We start from the raw sequence: 13,892 nt of genomic DNA on the forward strand, positions 1-13,892 counted from the left end.
TACTAGACGTGATGGTGTTGTGTGTGTGTGATTCCATGTGTCTGGGACCGATGTGTACAGTCGATATGTCTTGTGTGTGTGTGTGTGTCTGTGTGTGTGTGCTGTCTGTGCTGTATGAACTGTGTGTGTGTGTGTGTGATGTGATGGTAACTGTATGTGTGTGTGTGTAAAATGTGTCTGATGTTTGCTGAAGTGTGTGTGCCCATGTGTGTGTCGCGTGGTGTGTGTGTGTGCTGTGTGTGCTTATCGTTCTCTGTGGGTGTTCTGGCTGTAGTCTGTGTGTAACTGCTCGTGTGGTATGGGGGCCCAATTTGGGCCCATGTTTTGTTTTACAGGAGCACAGACCTCTTGAGGTTTGACAGGAGTGATGAGGCAGAGGGGGCGGTGTTATTGGGGAGGACTATTCCTGACCAGAAACTGAGGGAAACAGAACTCGTTTTCAAACATAACTGGGCCAGGTGAACCCTGCAGGCGGTCTAGATATTCAGCACAACCACAGAGATATACTGAACTGCCTTCTCCGATTAGAGAATGACACAGCGACTCATCAAAACGAGTGTATACTCATTTCAATAACGTGCGCTGTGTTGGGTGAACAAAATAAACTCATTAAATAATGACTACGAACCCACACTTTGATGGATTTCCTGTTGTTTTAATGTTGCAAACGTTTTTTCCACCCAGCACATACGTTCTTCATAAGACGTCAACAGGTTGCTAGACTCCTGATCCCCCCCCCCCCCCCCGCCCCCAGAAAAGGTAAGGAGTGGCACATGGCATCAACGCTTCAAAACGAAACTGTACACAGGCCACAAGGGACTGCGTCGGACAAAGCCGGAACAGTGTGGTCGATGAGATTTGGAAAAACGGTCGGCAGAACCCTATTCAAGTAAGTAAATATATTTTTTTAATTTAAAAAATGTATTACGCTAGCTAGCTAGGTCACGTTGTAGGCTAACTCAATGGGCTGCACGCTGGCTAGCTAACTTAACACCTGTTTCAGCCAGTGAAATATAATCAGTCAGCAGCTGAATTCCTATTAGGCTGATCTATCTTGATGTTAATTCATCTGTAATTAACAAGAACAGTCTCCCCAAATAGCAGTTTGCACAGGCCATGGAAGAGAATACGCAGTAGACAGGAGAACGGTAGGCTATGACAGGGCAGGGCAGAGTCTCCATTTCTTTAAAGTTGGTAACAAAAAAAAAAAAATAAACACACAAAGAAAACAGAAAGAAGAAAAAAAACGAGAAGAAAAAAGGCAGATGAGGGACAATCCAATAATTAGCAGTTAACCCCACAGATACCATAGCAAGGGGGAAAAACGATTTACGAGGACAGAGAGAGACGGAAAATAATCAAAAAAACATAATATTCCCAGTTCTGTATAAATTAAAAATATTAATGAGCCTGTTTCTTTGATAGATCTGTCTATCTCTCTTCTCATTATAAATGAGAGGCCCTACAATGTATGAATAACCAATTAAAGCACATTGGGCTCTTGATACAACATTTGTTTTAAACATGTACTATACAATGGCATCAGTAGGTATCAGTCTAAAACTGAATTGAATGCACTAGATCATCATGCATCCATCTGGTGTGCGCCACAAAGACCCCTATGAAAGGCTCCATGGGCTGGAAAAAATGCGTTATCCTTTCTCTTTCATTTCAAAAGATTTGATCGGTACATAATAAAACACACAAAAAAAACACGTTTTATGATATCGTTTACCAATCTAATGGTTAAATTCTCCTTACATTAATTTTACACACTTTCCTAGCAAACATCATGTGTTCCTTTCACTGATATCAAGAATATCATATCCTCCTTCAGAGTCCGGAGCTGACAGCAGGTCAAACTTGGGCTGAAGGTATGCATTTTAGTGAAAATTAGGTAAGGGTCTGATCTATACCCGTTTTCTTTCAAAATAATCAGTGTAATAAATAGCTATTTTGAGTTTATTTTTACGTGATCTTAGTATATCAAAGCCGACTTCAAGTTCAGTTTCTTGCCATATCAGTTCTCGGAAACGTTGCGTGTCCTTATGGTCTCAAGAATGTGATCACCTTAACTGTTGTGGTTGTGACTAGGAACAGGGCAGTATGGCTTGAAAACGTATCAATAATACTTCAGGGATGGAAGGAATCGCTGTACTCTATGAACAAATATATGTGATTATCCACCATATCTCCAACGAGCTCGAAATCAAAGAAATTGAATATACGCTAGTTTTTTTTAATTTTACTGCTTTTTCTCTAGGCTAGACAATAGGTATTCACCAACACTGCAGCAGACAAATAGCATCCCCACGCTAGACGTCATCAATATTAGACGAATGTAATATCATCATTTTGTCATAAGTCTCTGATACGATCCTTGTTGGCTGGTACTGTCTTCGACTTCTACCATGCTAGAGGTATATTTAGATTATTTTGTGTGCCAGGTGGAAAGGTACTGTTCTACGGATGGGTGTGCTAGGCCTTTGGGTGAGTACACAAGATCGGGATTATAACATTTTTATAAAGGGTTTCATGTTCAGATATATAGTGGAACACTTAGTAGGAATTAGGGGCGTATTAGTGGAGCACTGAGTATCTATAACCATCTATGACTTCCACATTCGAAATGCACATTAATAAGATAAATACACTCATTCAGAAACGACACTTTATAGAATAACTAATTAGAAAAATTCTAATTTTGTTTGCTGTAATTATTGCTGGTATTGATTGATAGTGTAACTCAGTTCAATATCATAGACACATTTGTATCACAAAAGGGCATCTAGACTGGAATAAGCACTACCATTTGGTCATAACTGGTTTATATTGTACATTAATACGTGTACTATGGATTAATAATTGACAAATTGTGAATCATATATCTTGATGAGCCTGTCGATGTCGACTCAAACTACTATATTAATCCTTGTATTAAAGAATAATCAAAAATCAATAACATTCTCCTTTATAATTTTACTGTAATGCCCTTAAGAGACTTTGTGGGTTATACTCAAAATGTTAAATAACTATTTATTAGATTTCTTATTGGACATTTACAAATGGTAGGAATAGATGATTAATATCATGTAAGTAAACTCATTTAACAAACAGTTAAATTGGATTAAGACCTTAATATTAAAGCCTTACCGAACTATTGTTGATCCAGCGATGAAGAATTTCTTCATCTCTCTAATACATATACCGTAATCATATTTAGGACTCTACTCGTGCGTAATCTCTATGAATGGTGTGATCTGGCTCTTGTTTGTCCTTTCTCAGCCGCCGAACGCGCGTATCTGTGTCGGCCAACCTATCCATTGTCTCCCTTCCTCCTCCAAGTCATGCCAGCCTGCACGACCGCTATCGCCTCAGCACTCTGGAGAGAGCTGAGCTGAGCGCATGGGAATGGCTCTCGCCTGTCAGGGAAAGACCTCACTGAACCGCCTCATCGATTAATGATTGGCAACTCAGGTTAATACTGTGGACCCAAATGCACGAAAATCCAGCCCTACACATGCTAATATGTTCACTCGCGTTACAAAGATAATTAGCTTGGCTTTCAGAACTCCGCCTTAAAAAACTGAGTGTTCAATGACCCGGAAAATTTCCAAATACCATTCGCTCGACACATATCTCCCACTTGGCTCGTTGTTTGAATATGGCGCCCCAATGCATGGTCCTATTCAAGGTAGAGGTTTTACTCGTGATCAAGTCTGCGGGCCTAGGCGTTTGAGTCGAGCAGCGTAGACTGCATAACTACCAATAGGTGTGTTGCCCCTTGTTATCACACAGAACCTCACCATGTGTGGCCTCTACACTCCAGCATCACCTATGGCCGTGTCATGCTGTGAACAGTGGTTTCCATGATGTTGGAATTCGATTTTATGGTACATCCTAAACACCAATCACACGCTTCCTCGAGCGAGACAATCTGGGTCACACTGGAATGAGGCTAATTGGAAAAGCAAAAAAGGAAAAGAGAAAAATGTGGGATAACGACGAAGATAATGTACGGTGGGGCACATCGGAAAAAATCCAATCCAGCCACATTGGTGTTTGAAAGGTTAAAAGCCCAAAACTTTGGCGATTTCGCCAACTATCAGCCTCCTGTGTGGGGCAGAGGAGGGGAGCGAAGGCATGCTGGTCGATCGAACGTGAGATCAGGGCACAAGGCAAAGCTGTATGTTCCCTTCCGACCGAAGTATGGTGGACTAAGACTCTCCATTGTTAAGCGAAGGGGACCTATGGTGTCAGAAGCGAAGTAGGCGTAGGTCTGGGTGTGTTTGCGGGGGGACACTGACGGCTGCGACCTTCGGCGCTCTCCATAATTCCTTTTGGTTCAAAACGGGCTCATGCTCGACGACGGTCGCTGATCCATATCATTGTAAGACACCCAAGTAGGGGATACCATTGAAAGTGGGCCACACGGTTACATATAGAATAGTAAAGATGAGTCCAAATAGTCAATACCTGATTTAGTTCCTCTCCTATCTGTTGGGCCGTAAATGAAGTCTAACCTCTACTTGTTCGACCATAGGTGGCCGAGCCTAAGACTGTGAGATCGTTAAATTTCATAGTCACATTACATACAGATTACAGTTAATACCCAGTTGTTAAGATATGTTGAGATGATTTGTAGAAAATCAGTAAGCGGTGCATAATTCCTCAAAACCACCCTCTTGTAGAATTCTATCACACTTTCTAAAGTATTCTTTATTTGAGGGGATATTTTTCTCAGGTTGTCATCAATGAGTACTGCTCTTTATCAGCGACAGAAAATTATTGATATGTGCACGCTTAGATGATATTAATTATCTTTCGTCCCACAAGGTTTTCACATCGTCTGCAATATCTTGAGACAACCTGCGACCTAATGGCGACTTTGCGTAAATAAGTGGCGATAATTCGCTCCGAGGGAAGAGCGCATAATCCTTGAGGACGAGGTCTCTCAAATGGTGTTAACCTCCAAAGAAATGGTACATTCTTCTGCGGGGTATGATTAGAGAAGTGACAAAAATGAGGCTGAGGTAATGCATTACACGAATCGCCACAAACCGAACACAGGGCACAGACCAGCAGAACCTTACAAGTGTCATAGGTTTTAGAGTTCAAACTAAGTATGCGAGGGAAATCAGAACACGAAATGTGAAAATCAAACCAGACAATGGGTTGGCAAAAGGGTTGCGGAGGCGAGAAAGAGGAACACGCAATTGGGTTACAGTGCCACGTTTGCATTCACCCGAATCCAAAGACACACGATAAATCTAGTTTTTGGTTGAAACTGAGACAGGACAGGACAGAACAGACCAGATTAGAGAGACACAAGCGATTAGTAATTCAACCCCAAGAAATTTGGGCCCCAACATAGGACAAGATAATTTAAAAACCTAATGACATGTCAATGACAGTTAAACAAAGACAGATTAGACATATACCTTCGATGTATGCTCATGTTCTACCAGTAACAGTTCAGACAAGGAACAGTATGAAACATGACAAAATAATCGCCCGACAGAACACTAACTGACCATAGATCAAGGGTATATAGTTGATGTTCAAATATTTGCAAACGGATATTCCCAATCTCACTGAATTGAAATCCCCTCCGAGGCCCATATCGTCGAATTTTTTCGGCGTAATTCTAAGAAAATTTGGACACTATTCATCCAGGAAACGCCCGCATTAAAGTACATTGAGCTTATGATAAACTGGGGCAAATTGACGATGGATTGTGCCAAAGATCAGCTCAGGGGACAGAACCGATCCAGACCTAAGATCAAGGCAATATAACCACAATTCAAAGCACTAAATGACTCTTTCCTCGAGGGACTCCAGTATGCTAGCAGACAGACTCGACCAGCGCTCAATGAGGGTGGGTATACGGGAAAACAAGACTCGACCTCTGCAGGAGGCAGACAGCGAAAGACAAGAGTAGGGCCTTCAGAACATCGGACTCAGACCGACTGAAGACATTACAACTAGCCACACCATCTTCAAACAGCCCAACAGTCTCTATCAGTATTCGAGAGGGCAGACAGTTGAGTCATGCAGCCTGATATAAGAGGGACCAACATGAGCCAAGGTAATCCGACCACATACTTTGACTTGAGAACATCTACGTACGATTGGACAAGAAAAATTGACAGGACGCAGAAAGAGTTACAGAAGCATCCGACAGACAGACAGACTGCAGAATCTCAGTACTACTATGCGCAGAGACAGACAGTGGAGTACAGCGACAGTCAGACAGAACATGGGGAGAGGGAGAGGGGTTGTGAGACAGAGGCAAGATAGCCTGTGGGGGAGAAACAGTTGGAACGATACACGAGGGCCCAAGGACAGACATTAACAGACAGACAGAAGAGCGATCCGCACAGAACGACAGACGGCGAGCCAGATGGAGCGGTAGCGAATATCGGGCACACTTGACGACGAACTTAGGTTGGGACGCGACCAGCGGACGCCCCGGAACGCCGACTACCGGAGAATGATCACTACAGACAGAACAAGTAAGACATTCAAAGACGAGGAAAGGCGGGAGGACGGGAAGACGGGAACGGGAAGACAGGGGAACGGGTAGACGGGGATGGAAGAAGAGAGCGACAGCGTATTGGCTGACAGCCGGTATAGTGCGACCCATCGTGTAGGACTGCAGGAGTATTCATTAGGGTTTGGATAGCCAGTTATAACATTGGTGAGAGCATCGACTATGTGTGTGAGAAATCTTGCACTATGTGACTCCGTGGAGTTCTTGTCTGCAGGAAGCCAAATCGTGTGTCCGTGCTCATTGACACGTACCTTTAGTTGGGACAAGAGACTTGTGCATGTATATCGGTTTACATTATAGCTCCTGCGTTGGCTCCAGGTCGGAGGTCCCTAGAGGGGGATGCTGCGCTGGTGCGTGAGGGGTTGAGCTCAACTGAACGGTCGAGCCATGGCTGGCTGGGTTGGCGCTAGCGCCCGTGTAGGATGATGGACATGAGCGCGGTAGGGTTAGGGCGGAGGAAACCATTGGCGGGGATGACTTCGGCCTGGTGACTCGAGGATAGAGAGGGATGACATAGATAGAGAGGGAGAGAGAAGAGGGTAGTTTAAGAGACTGAAGGAGAGAGTTAGGTGATTTGGAAGACAAAGGCCCTCTGGGCGTTGATGTATTGCACGCTAGTAATACCCGAGTGGAGGAGGAAGGGGAAGAGAGAGAGAGAAGGAGAGTTGAGGGATATGTAGTCCGTAGGCCTTGATAGGTTGGCCAGGGCCATTGGTAAGGGGGAAGGGTTCGTTGGGGGTTTGAATGTGGTTAGGATCTGCAGGAATCGAAAGGGAGAGGTCACAGTGGGAGGAGGTTAGAGGAGAGCGAACCCCAGATCACGGATATAACTACACCCTTTCGTGAGGTGCCTGACCAGTACCGCAGTAGGGATGCTGCGAGGGAGGGGGGTACGCCAAATGGTCTAGGGACTGGATGCATACAATGTGGGAGCGTAGATCTAGTCATGACATGTGCTCTCGCCGGTTTGTCATCTGGCCCGTCGGGTGAAAACGGAAGGGGATGGCTTTCGGCGGCTGGGCGTGGCGGAGCACGATCGCTTCCGTCGGCCGCTGCGGATAGCAATGTAGGTCCCTGCCGCTCCTCATGCTGAGTAACCAGATGGACCTGCGAGCCATTGTCTTCCAGGAATGCGACCCTGCGTAAAGGTTGTCGCTCTCTCTCGAGACGCGATTTAGCCGCTCAGAATCCACGCCACTAGCGGCGGGAGCGGCAAAAGCGTGCCCAGGGTTCCTACGGGCCGGCGGCGAGGGAACCCTGACCTGCACGGGCAACCAGCAGCCCACGTCTCCCCAAGCTACCTGTCGTGGGCAACGCATTAGTCGATACCGACTTGCACCCCACAGCGTGCGATGAGTTATACAGCTGAGTTAATCGCACTTTGAGCGCAGCACCGAAAAGAGATCACTAGTCTTGTACACGAGACAGTAGCGTGGCCTCTTCGAGCGCTGAGATTGATCCGGACGAGACATATAAACCACGGTGAGATTTACTCCCCTGGATTATATACAAAGATTGAATCCACCCTGGTTCAGGACTATCATTCGTTTGCTTATACCTCTCTGTTCTCTAGACATCGAGTCGCCATGCTAATGCTAGTCTCTGGTAGACTTTGCGCCACCCATTACTGTCTTACATTAGGAACCGAGCCTACATAAGCAGTTAACTGAGCCACCACGCTAGCCCTCCGCCGCGCCATGTGCTGAACTGCCAGGGATGTTCCTGCCCTGACGAGAGGGGTTCCATACGCACACCGGGTCGTGACACCTGCAGCAAATTCGTTCGGCTCCATTGTGAGAGGGGTAGGCGATGGGGGCTTGCTATTGACACACGTGGATGAAGTGTCATGCGGATGACGCACAAGTGCTGACGAGAAGAATAACATATGGTAGAAAAGGTTTCGGGAATGCGCGCGTGATTTTACCGCAGGTTTCTCACTAAACTGTCGTGGAGAGATAGGTCTACTGGGGTGTAGGTGTGTATGGATTGCGAGGCTGAAAAACACTAGTTCGTAGGATTGGAAGAGCGCTGAGACGTGGCACGCTGCAAGCGCCACAGCTGTGTATGCCTCTTGGGCACGATAGATTTGGACATGCCGATAATATCTGTTGCAGAGGGCAGCTGCACGGCGCATAGGCACGTCTCTAGTGAAGGTGTCTGTTGGTGCGACAGTTGGGAGAAGCAGTACGGCATAGCAGCTTACCTGGAAATCAGTTAGGCAACAGTGTAATTCTGGTTCATTGCACATAGCGAGACGTTTCGAAACGCGAAACCCCCTGTCGGTTGGTGTCCAGTTGTAGAGACGGTTTGGCTTAGCCAACGTGTGTACAGAACGTTATTTAGGCGTATCGACCTGCAGTAGGGTTAGCACTTCATCTCTCCACAAAGGATATCTACTACCGATGAGCCGACTGGACTCGCACCAGTGTCAGATCTGACCGAGGGACACACAAAGAGAGATGGTCAGTTGGAGATCCATGCAGTGAGAAAAGAAGGCATTCATATATTGGAAAAGGCGCGTATTTGTCGTAAGCGAGGAAGACTCGCTAGGTGTTAATTGCAGGATTTATGTCTACGAGCGGCAGGACAGAAGGAACGCGATTACGGCGCTCGGCCATAAACTCAGGTGGACAACAGGAGATACAGTTGATGGGTGGTGATGAGCACGTGACATGTGTGCCGGAGGTGCTCTATGCGGACTACCCAGGTTCCAGGAACTCTAAGACGACAAGTCGTGGTCCAGTCTGCTCGCAATAGATGCACGCGCGGTCTACGAGCGTTGACATGCTGCGGGCGCCATTTTATCAAGCGAGCTAATGGTGCCCAGCTTTACCCGACCTAGACACTCCTTCCTCGCTACTTTAGGAACTAAGTACTCCCCGTTCAGAAAGTGAGATCATGGGAGATGCGCGAGGTTTAGTGGCGACTCGTGCTCAATGTTTACATGGAAACAGCCGTGAATCCTTGTTGCACAGTAAATACGACGTGATCGTGTCTAAACTTCGGTGGAAGGGCCGGTAGACGTCGTGGTCGAAATGAGGAAGAATAGCTCACGAGTCGCCCCGCACTCAGACCTCATCCTAGGACATCGGGAGACCGAAGCATATCTAGGGATAGTTGCATGCGCTCTCGAACATGAAACGACTAAACATAGGCGTCCACATGGTGCAGCAGGCGTCACGATTTCACTCCCACAGGAGTTCAGACGCTTGATTCCTCCATGCTAGTCTCCTTCTAAGTTGAGCTCGTACAGTCGCCAAATGGACAAGCGACGCTTCGACCTAAGGGGTGCATGGTAAATCGAGTATGTAGGGATAAGCTGTCCGATGCCGAGGATCAGGACGTGAGGGAGGTGATGGGATCCGTATAGAGACTCGTCGATAGCAGTTACTAGAGCAGCACTGGCAAACAGATAAGCGCTCATTTGGACGTACGTCATCCAGTTCGACTGATCTGGTCTTAGGATAGTTCAGTTCAGACTAGAGGCTTTGTCCATTTTAGGAATATTGTCAATGCCCTGTAGTACATCAGACCCACTAGACTCTTGGAGTCACCATTATAAGAAGTGATAGTATAGTGCCAGTTCAGCGCTTGGGCATATTGGTCCATGTAACCTATTGTATTAGTCCGTTCGAATCGCCCGAGTTCAGACAGCACTGGAGATTGTCCATTAGGGCGTATAGGTGCACTACGCCAGATCAGAGTCCCGTCTAAGAACATCTGAGAACTCCATTAATACGTGAATAGTTCACTCCCACAGTTCGACCTGCATCTGGCCATTAGGATGTCATCCCAGGTGATATCACGCAAGACCGTCGCACGGATCTCGCCGTCCGCATTTGGGCTTAGTTCCACATTCCCTTAGTCTTGACCTGCAACCATGCCACATCTGGTCCATTGTTAGGTGGAGTCGAAATACATTATCCGTGTGATCCACAGGCTGAAAGTGTCGGCTCTCAATATACACCGGAGAGCTATTTCTCTGAGTCGAGACTGGCTCCAGTCTGCGCTCAGCAAGATTTTGGTGAGTAAGATGTAAATTGTGGCTAGATTACGCATTACACTGTTCTCTGGGTACAATTATGGTATGTGACTCATCTCGTTGTCAAGCCCTGTGAGGCAATTCTGCAGCTTCATTTTTGATAGCGGGCATGTTAGAATCGTCTTGCATGAGGCTGATGTGTCGGACGCTGACAGGGTGGAGGGATAAAAGTCTCTCCAACCCTGTGCTAAGACGCATATCATCTCTGTGTTGCAGACCTGGACATTCTTCTGTCCCCCTTCCAACATGAGCTCACGCATAGAGTGAGTGAATGAGATCATCGAAGGTCCAGTTCTGTGTTAACAGCAGTTAAGATCAGGGATCCAGGTCAGTCAGAGCTAGCTGGGTACCGTCTTGTCAGGCTGCCTGGTCCAGTCAGTCAGAGGGCTAGCCTGGGGGTACCGTGGCAGTCGAGCTCTCTGAGAGTACCAGTCAGTCAGAGCTAGCCTGGGGTACAGTATGTCGAGATAGCCTTGCGGTACCATCAGTTCGAGCTAGCCTGGGTACCGTCAGTCAGAGCTGCCTGGGTAGTCTGTCAGAGATAGCCTGGGTACCAGTCAGTCAGAGCTAGCTGGGGTCAGGTCATTGTCAGAGCTGGCCTGTGGTACCGTCAGTCAGAGCTAGCCTGGTCCAGTCAGTCAAGAGCCAGGCTGAGGTACCGTCTGTCAGAGTAGCCGGGTACCAGCGTCAGAGCTAGGCTGGGTACCATGTCAGTCAGAGCTGAGCCTGGTGGTACCGTCAGTCGAGTAGCCGGTACCATGTCAGTCAGAGCTTAGCCGGGTACGCAGTCAGTCAGACTGCTGGGGCCAGTTTGTCGAGCTAGCCTGCGTACCGTCAGTCGAGTAGCTGGGCGGTACCAGTCAGTCAGAGGCTAGGCCTGGGACCAGTCATCAGAGTAGCTGGTCTCGGTCTGTCCGTAGCCTGGGTACCAGTCTGTTCACAGCGTAGCCTGGGTACAGTCGAGTCGAGCTATCCTGCGGTGGTACAGTTCGGTGTCAGCTAGCCGGGTCCAGGTCAGTCAGAGTGTCCTTGGGTAACAGTCAGTCAGAGCTAGCCTGCGGGTACCAGTCTGTCACAGCTGCCTGCGTACCAGTCTGTGAGCTAGCTGCGGTCAGTCTGTCAGAGCTAGCTGGGTACCAGTCTCTCACGAGCGAGCCTGAGGTACCAGTCTGTTAAGCTAGGCTGGGTTCAGTCTGTCAGAGCTAGCCTGGGTACAGTCTGTTAGTCTAGTGAGTGTTCAGGTCACGTTGTGAGCTAGCCTTGTTCCCAGTCGTCTGTGCTCATGCCACTCGCTTAGACGATGATAGGACTGAGATCTGGGCCCAGCTGATAAGAGTAGCTCGCGCAGATGTTGGTATAGCTATGTTATGTTTACGTATTGTACAGTAGCTTTATTGTCACCCGTAACTGGTATTCCAAAGAAACGACCGGTAGAACGATGAACACAACACAGATGCACGTGTTTAACCCTTCAAAATTCTCACAATCCCTTTAAAGGATTTTTCACCAGCAGCCCGAAGAAAAAGTAAGTGGCCACATGGCATCAAGCTTCAAAACAAACTGTACACAGGCCACAAGGACTGGTCGGACAAAGCCTGAACAGGTTGGATCGATTGAGATTGAGAAAAACGGTCGGAGAACCTATTCAAGTAAGTAAATATATTTTTAAAATGTTAAAAACAATGTATTAGCTAGCTAGCTAGGTCACGTTGTAGGCTAACTCAACTGAGCTGCTAGCTAGCTAGCTAACCTTACACACTGTTTAGCCAAGTGAAATAAATATCATCAGCTAGCTAATTTCCTATTAGCTATCTATCTTGATGTAATCATTGTAAATTAAAAAGACAGTCTCCAAATGCATTTGTCACAGCCATGAAGAGGGGACTACCAGTAAAAGGAGAAGGTAGGCTACTGAACAGGGCAGGTCATTTAATMGGAGGACAATATCCAAATATTTAGCAGTTCCAGTACCTAGAAGGGAAAACTTTGAGGACAGAGAGAGAATATCAACATAATATTCAGTCCTGTATAATTTAAATATAATGAAGCCTGTTTCTTTGATGTGTTCTGTCCTCAAATATGGAAAACTGTTTGCAGATGAAGAGAGAGGTGCCAATGAATGTCCTAAGACTGAGACTAAGGGTGTATATATATATATATCCTATATATATCCTATATGCCGTGGATTATACTGTATGTGTACCTATATTATGAACAAATATTGTATACAAAATTACAGTTAAACGTCACACACAATGTATAAACATTTTCAACCTGGAGCTGGTCAACCCTGCTAGAGGTCTGTTGGGTGTGCAGGGTTCTGTTTCAGCCCAGTAATAACACACCTGATAATCAAGTGTGCTATTGCTGGGCTGGAATAGAAGTCTGCTCACTGAGTAGATCAGGYATCAGTGGAGCAAGGTTGACCACTGCTGGTATGATGAGCCTGTCCTGCACACTACCATTCCCTTAGACAAACTTCCATTCCTCATAATATTTTACTGTAAATGCCTTAAAGAAAATTGGGGGTTACTATAATTTGTTTTAGATGATTTTTCAAACAAGCATTGCCGTCTGTGTCGGCCAACACCTATACCATTAGTCTCCCTTCCTCCTCAAGTCACCAGCCTCCACTGACGTTGAACCATCATATGTTATATTGAAAAGAATCCACCTTCACATCTATTAAGGTTCAAAATGCTATGGCTCCGCTAAACTGGGTCTGACACAAACTGACACACATACCTTGGCTGGTGTTGAAGCCGTTGTCCAGCGGGGAGGGCCCTGTGGACGTGCTGAGTCTCTCCAGGTGTTGTTGCAGGGACTCCAGCTCCTGGCCCAGTCCTGGCCTGTCTGCTGTGAACAGGTGGTTCTGTAACACCACATCACTAATTCGCTCCAACAACTGGGTCACACTGGGGGAGGGGGGAGAAGGGGGAGAGGGAGGGGAAGTAGGGGGGAGAGAGAGAGTCGAGCGAGTGAAAGGAAGGGACAAAGCGAGAGAGGGAAAAGACAGTTGGGAGGGACAAAAGAGAGAGAGAGAGGATAGTGCATTGAGAGAGGTGTAGGGTATAGTTCAAAGACACAATGACAGCCTTCTCCCATTAGGAGGGGCCCACACATCAACAGAGAGAGATTCATTGATTATATGCATACAATTACAGATTATGACCATTGTCTACTCCTGCCATTACTGTAAGTAAGACAGACAGACAGACAGACAGACAGACAGACAGACAGACAGACAGACAGACAGACAGACAGACAGACAGACAGACAGACAGACAGACAGACAGA

General features: G+C 46.6%; 1 protein-coding gene across 1 annotated transcript in view; it reads right to left on the reverse strand.

Moving 5' to 3' along the window:
- The window catches only part of LOC111957580 (ATP-binding cassette sub-family A member 2-like), a gene marked incomplete at its 5' end in the record, with an annotated part of 78,020 nt that overhangs the window by 63,166 nt on the left and 962 nt on the right, over nt 1-13,892 (reverse strand). The window contains 3 exon segments of the mRNA XM_070436907.1: nt 6,394-6,483; nt 8,190-8,419; nt 13,341-13,510. Of these exon segments, the coding sequence (XP_070293008.1) occupies nt 6,394-6,483; nt 8,190-8,419; nt 13,341-13,510 (490 nt within the window).

Source organism: Salvelinus sp. IW2-2015, linkage group LG33 (genome assembly GCF_002910315.2).
Source record: "Salvelinus sp. IW2-2015 linkage group LG33, ASM291031v2, whole genome shotgun sequence".
Lineage (NCBI taxonomy): Eukaryota > Metazoa > Chordata > Actinopteri > Salmoniformes > Salmonidae > Salvelinus > Salvelinus sp. IW2-2015.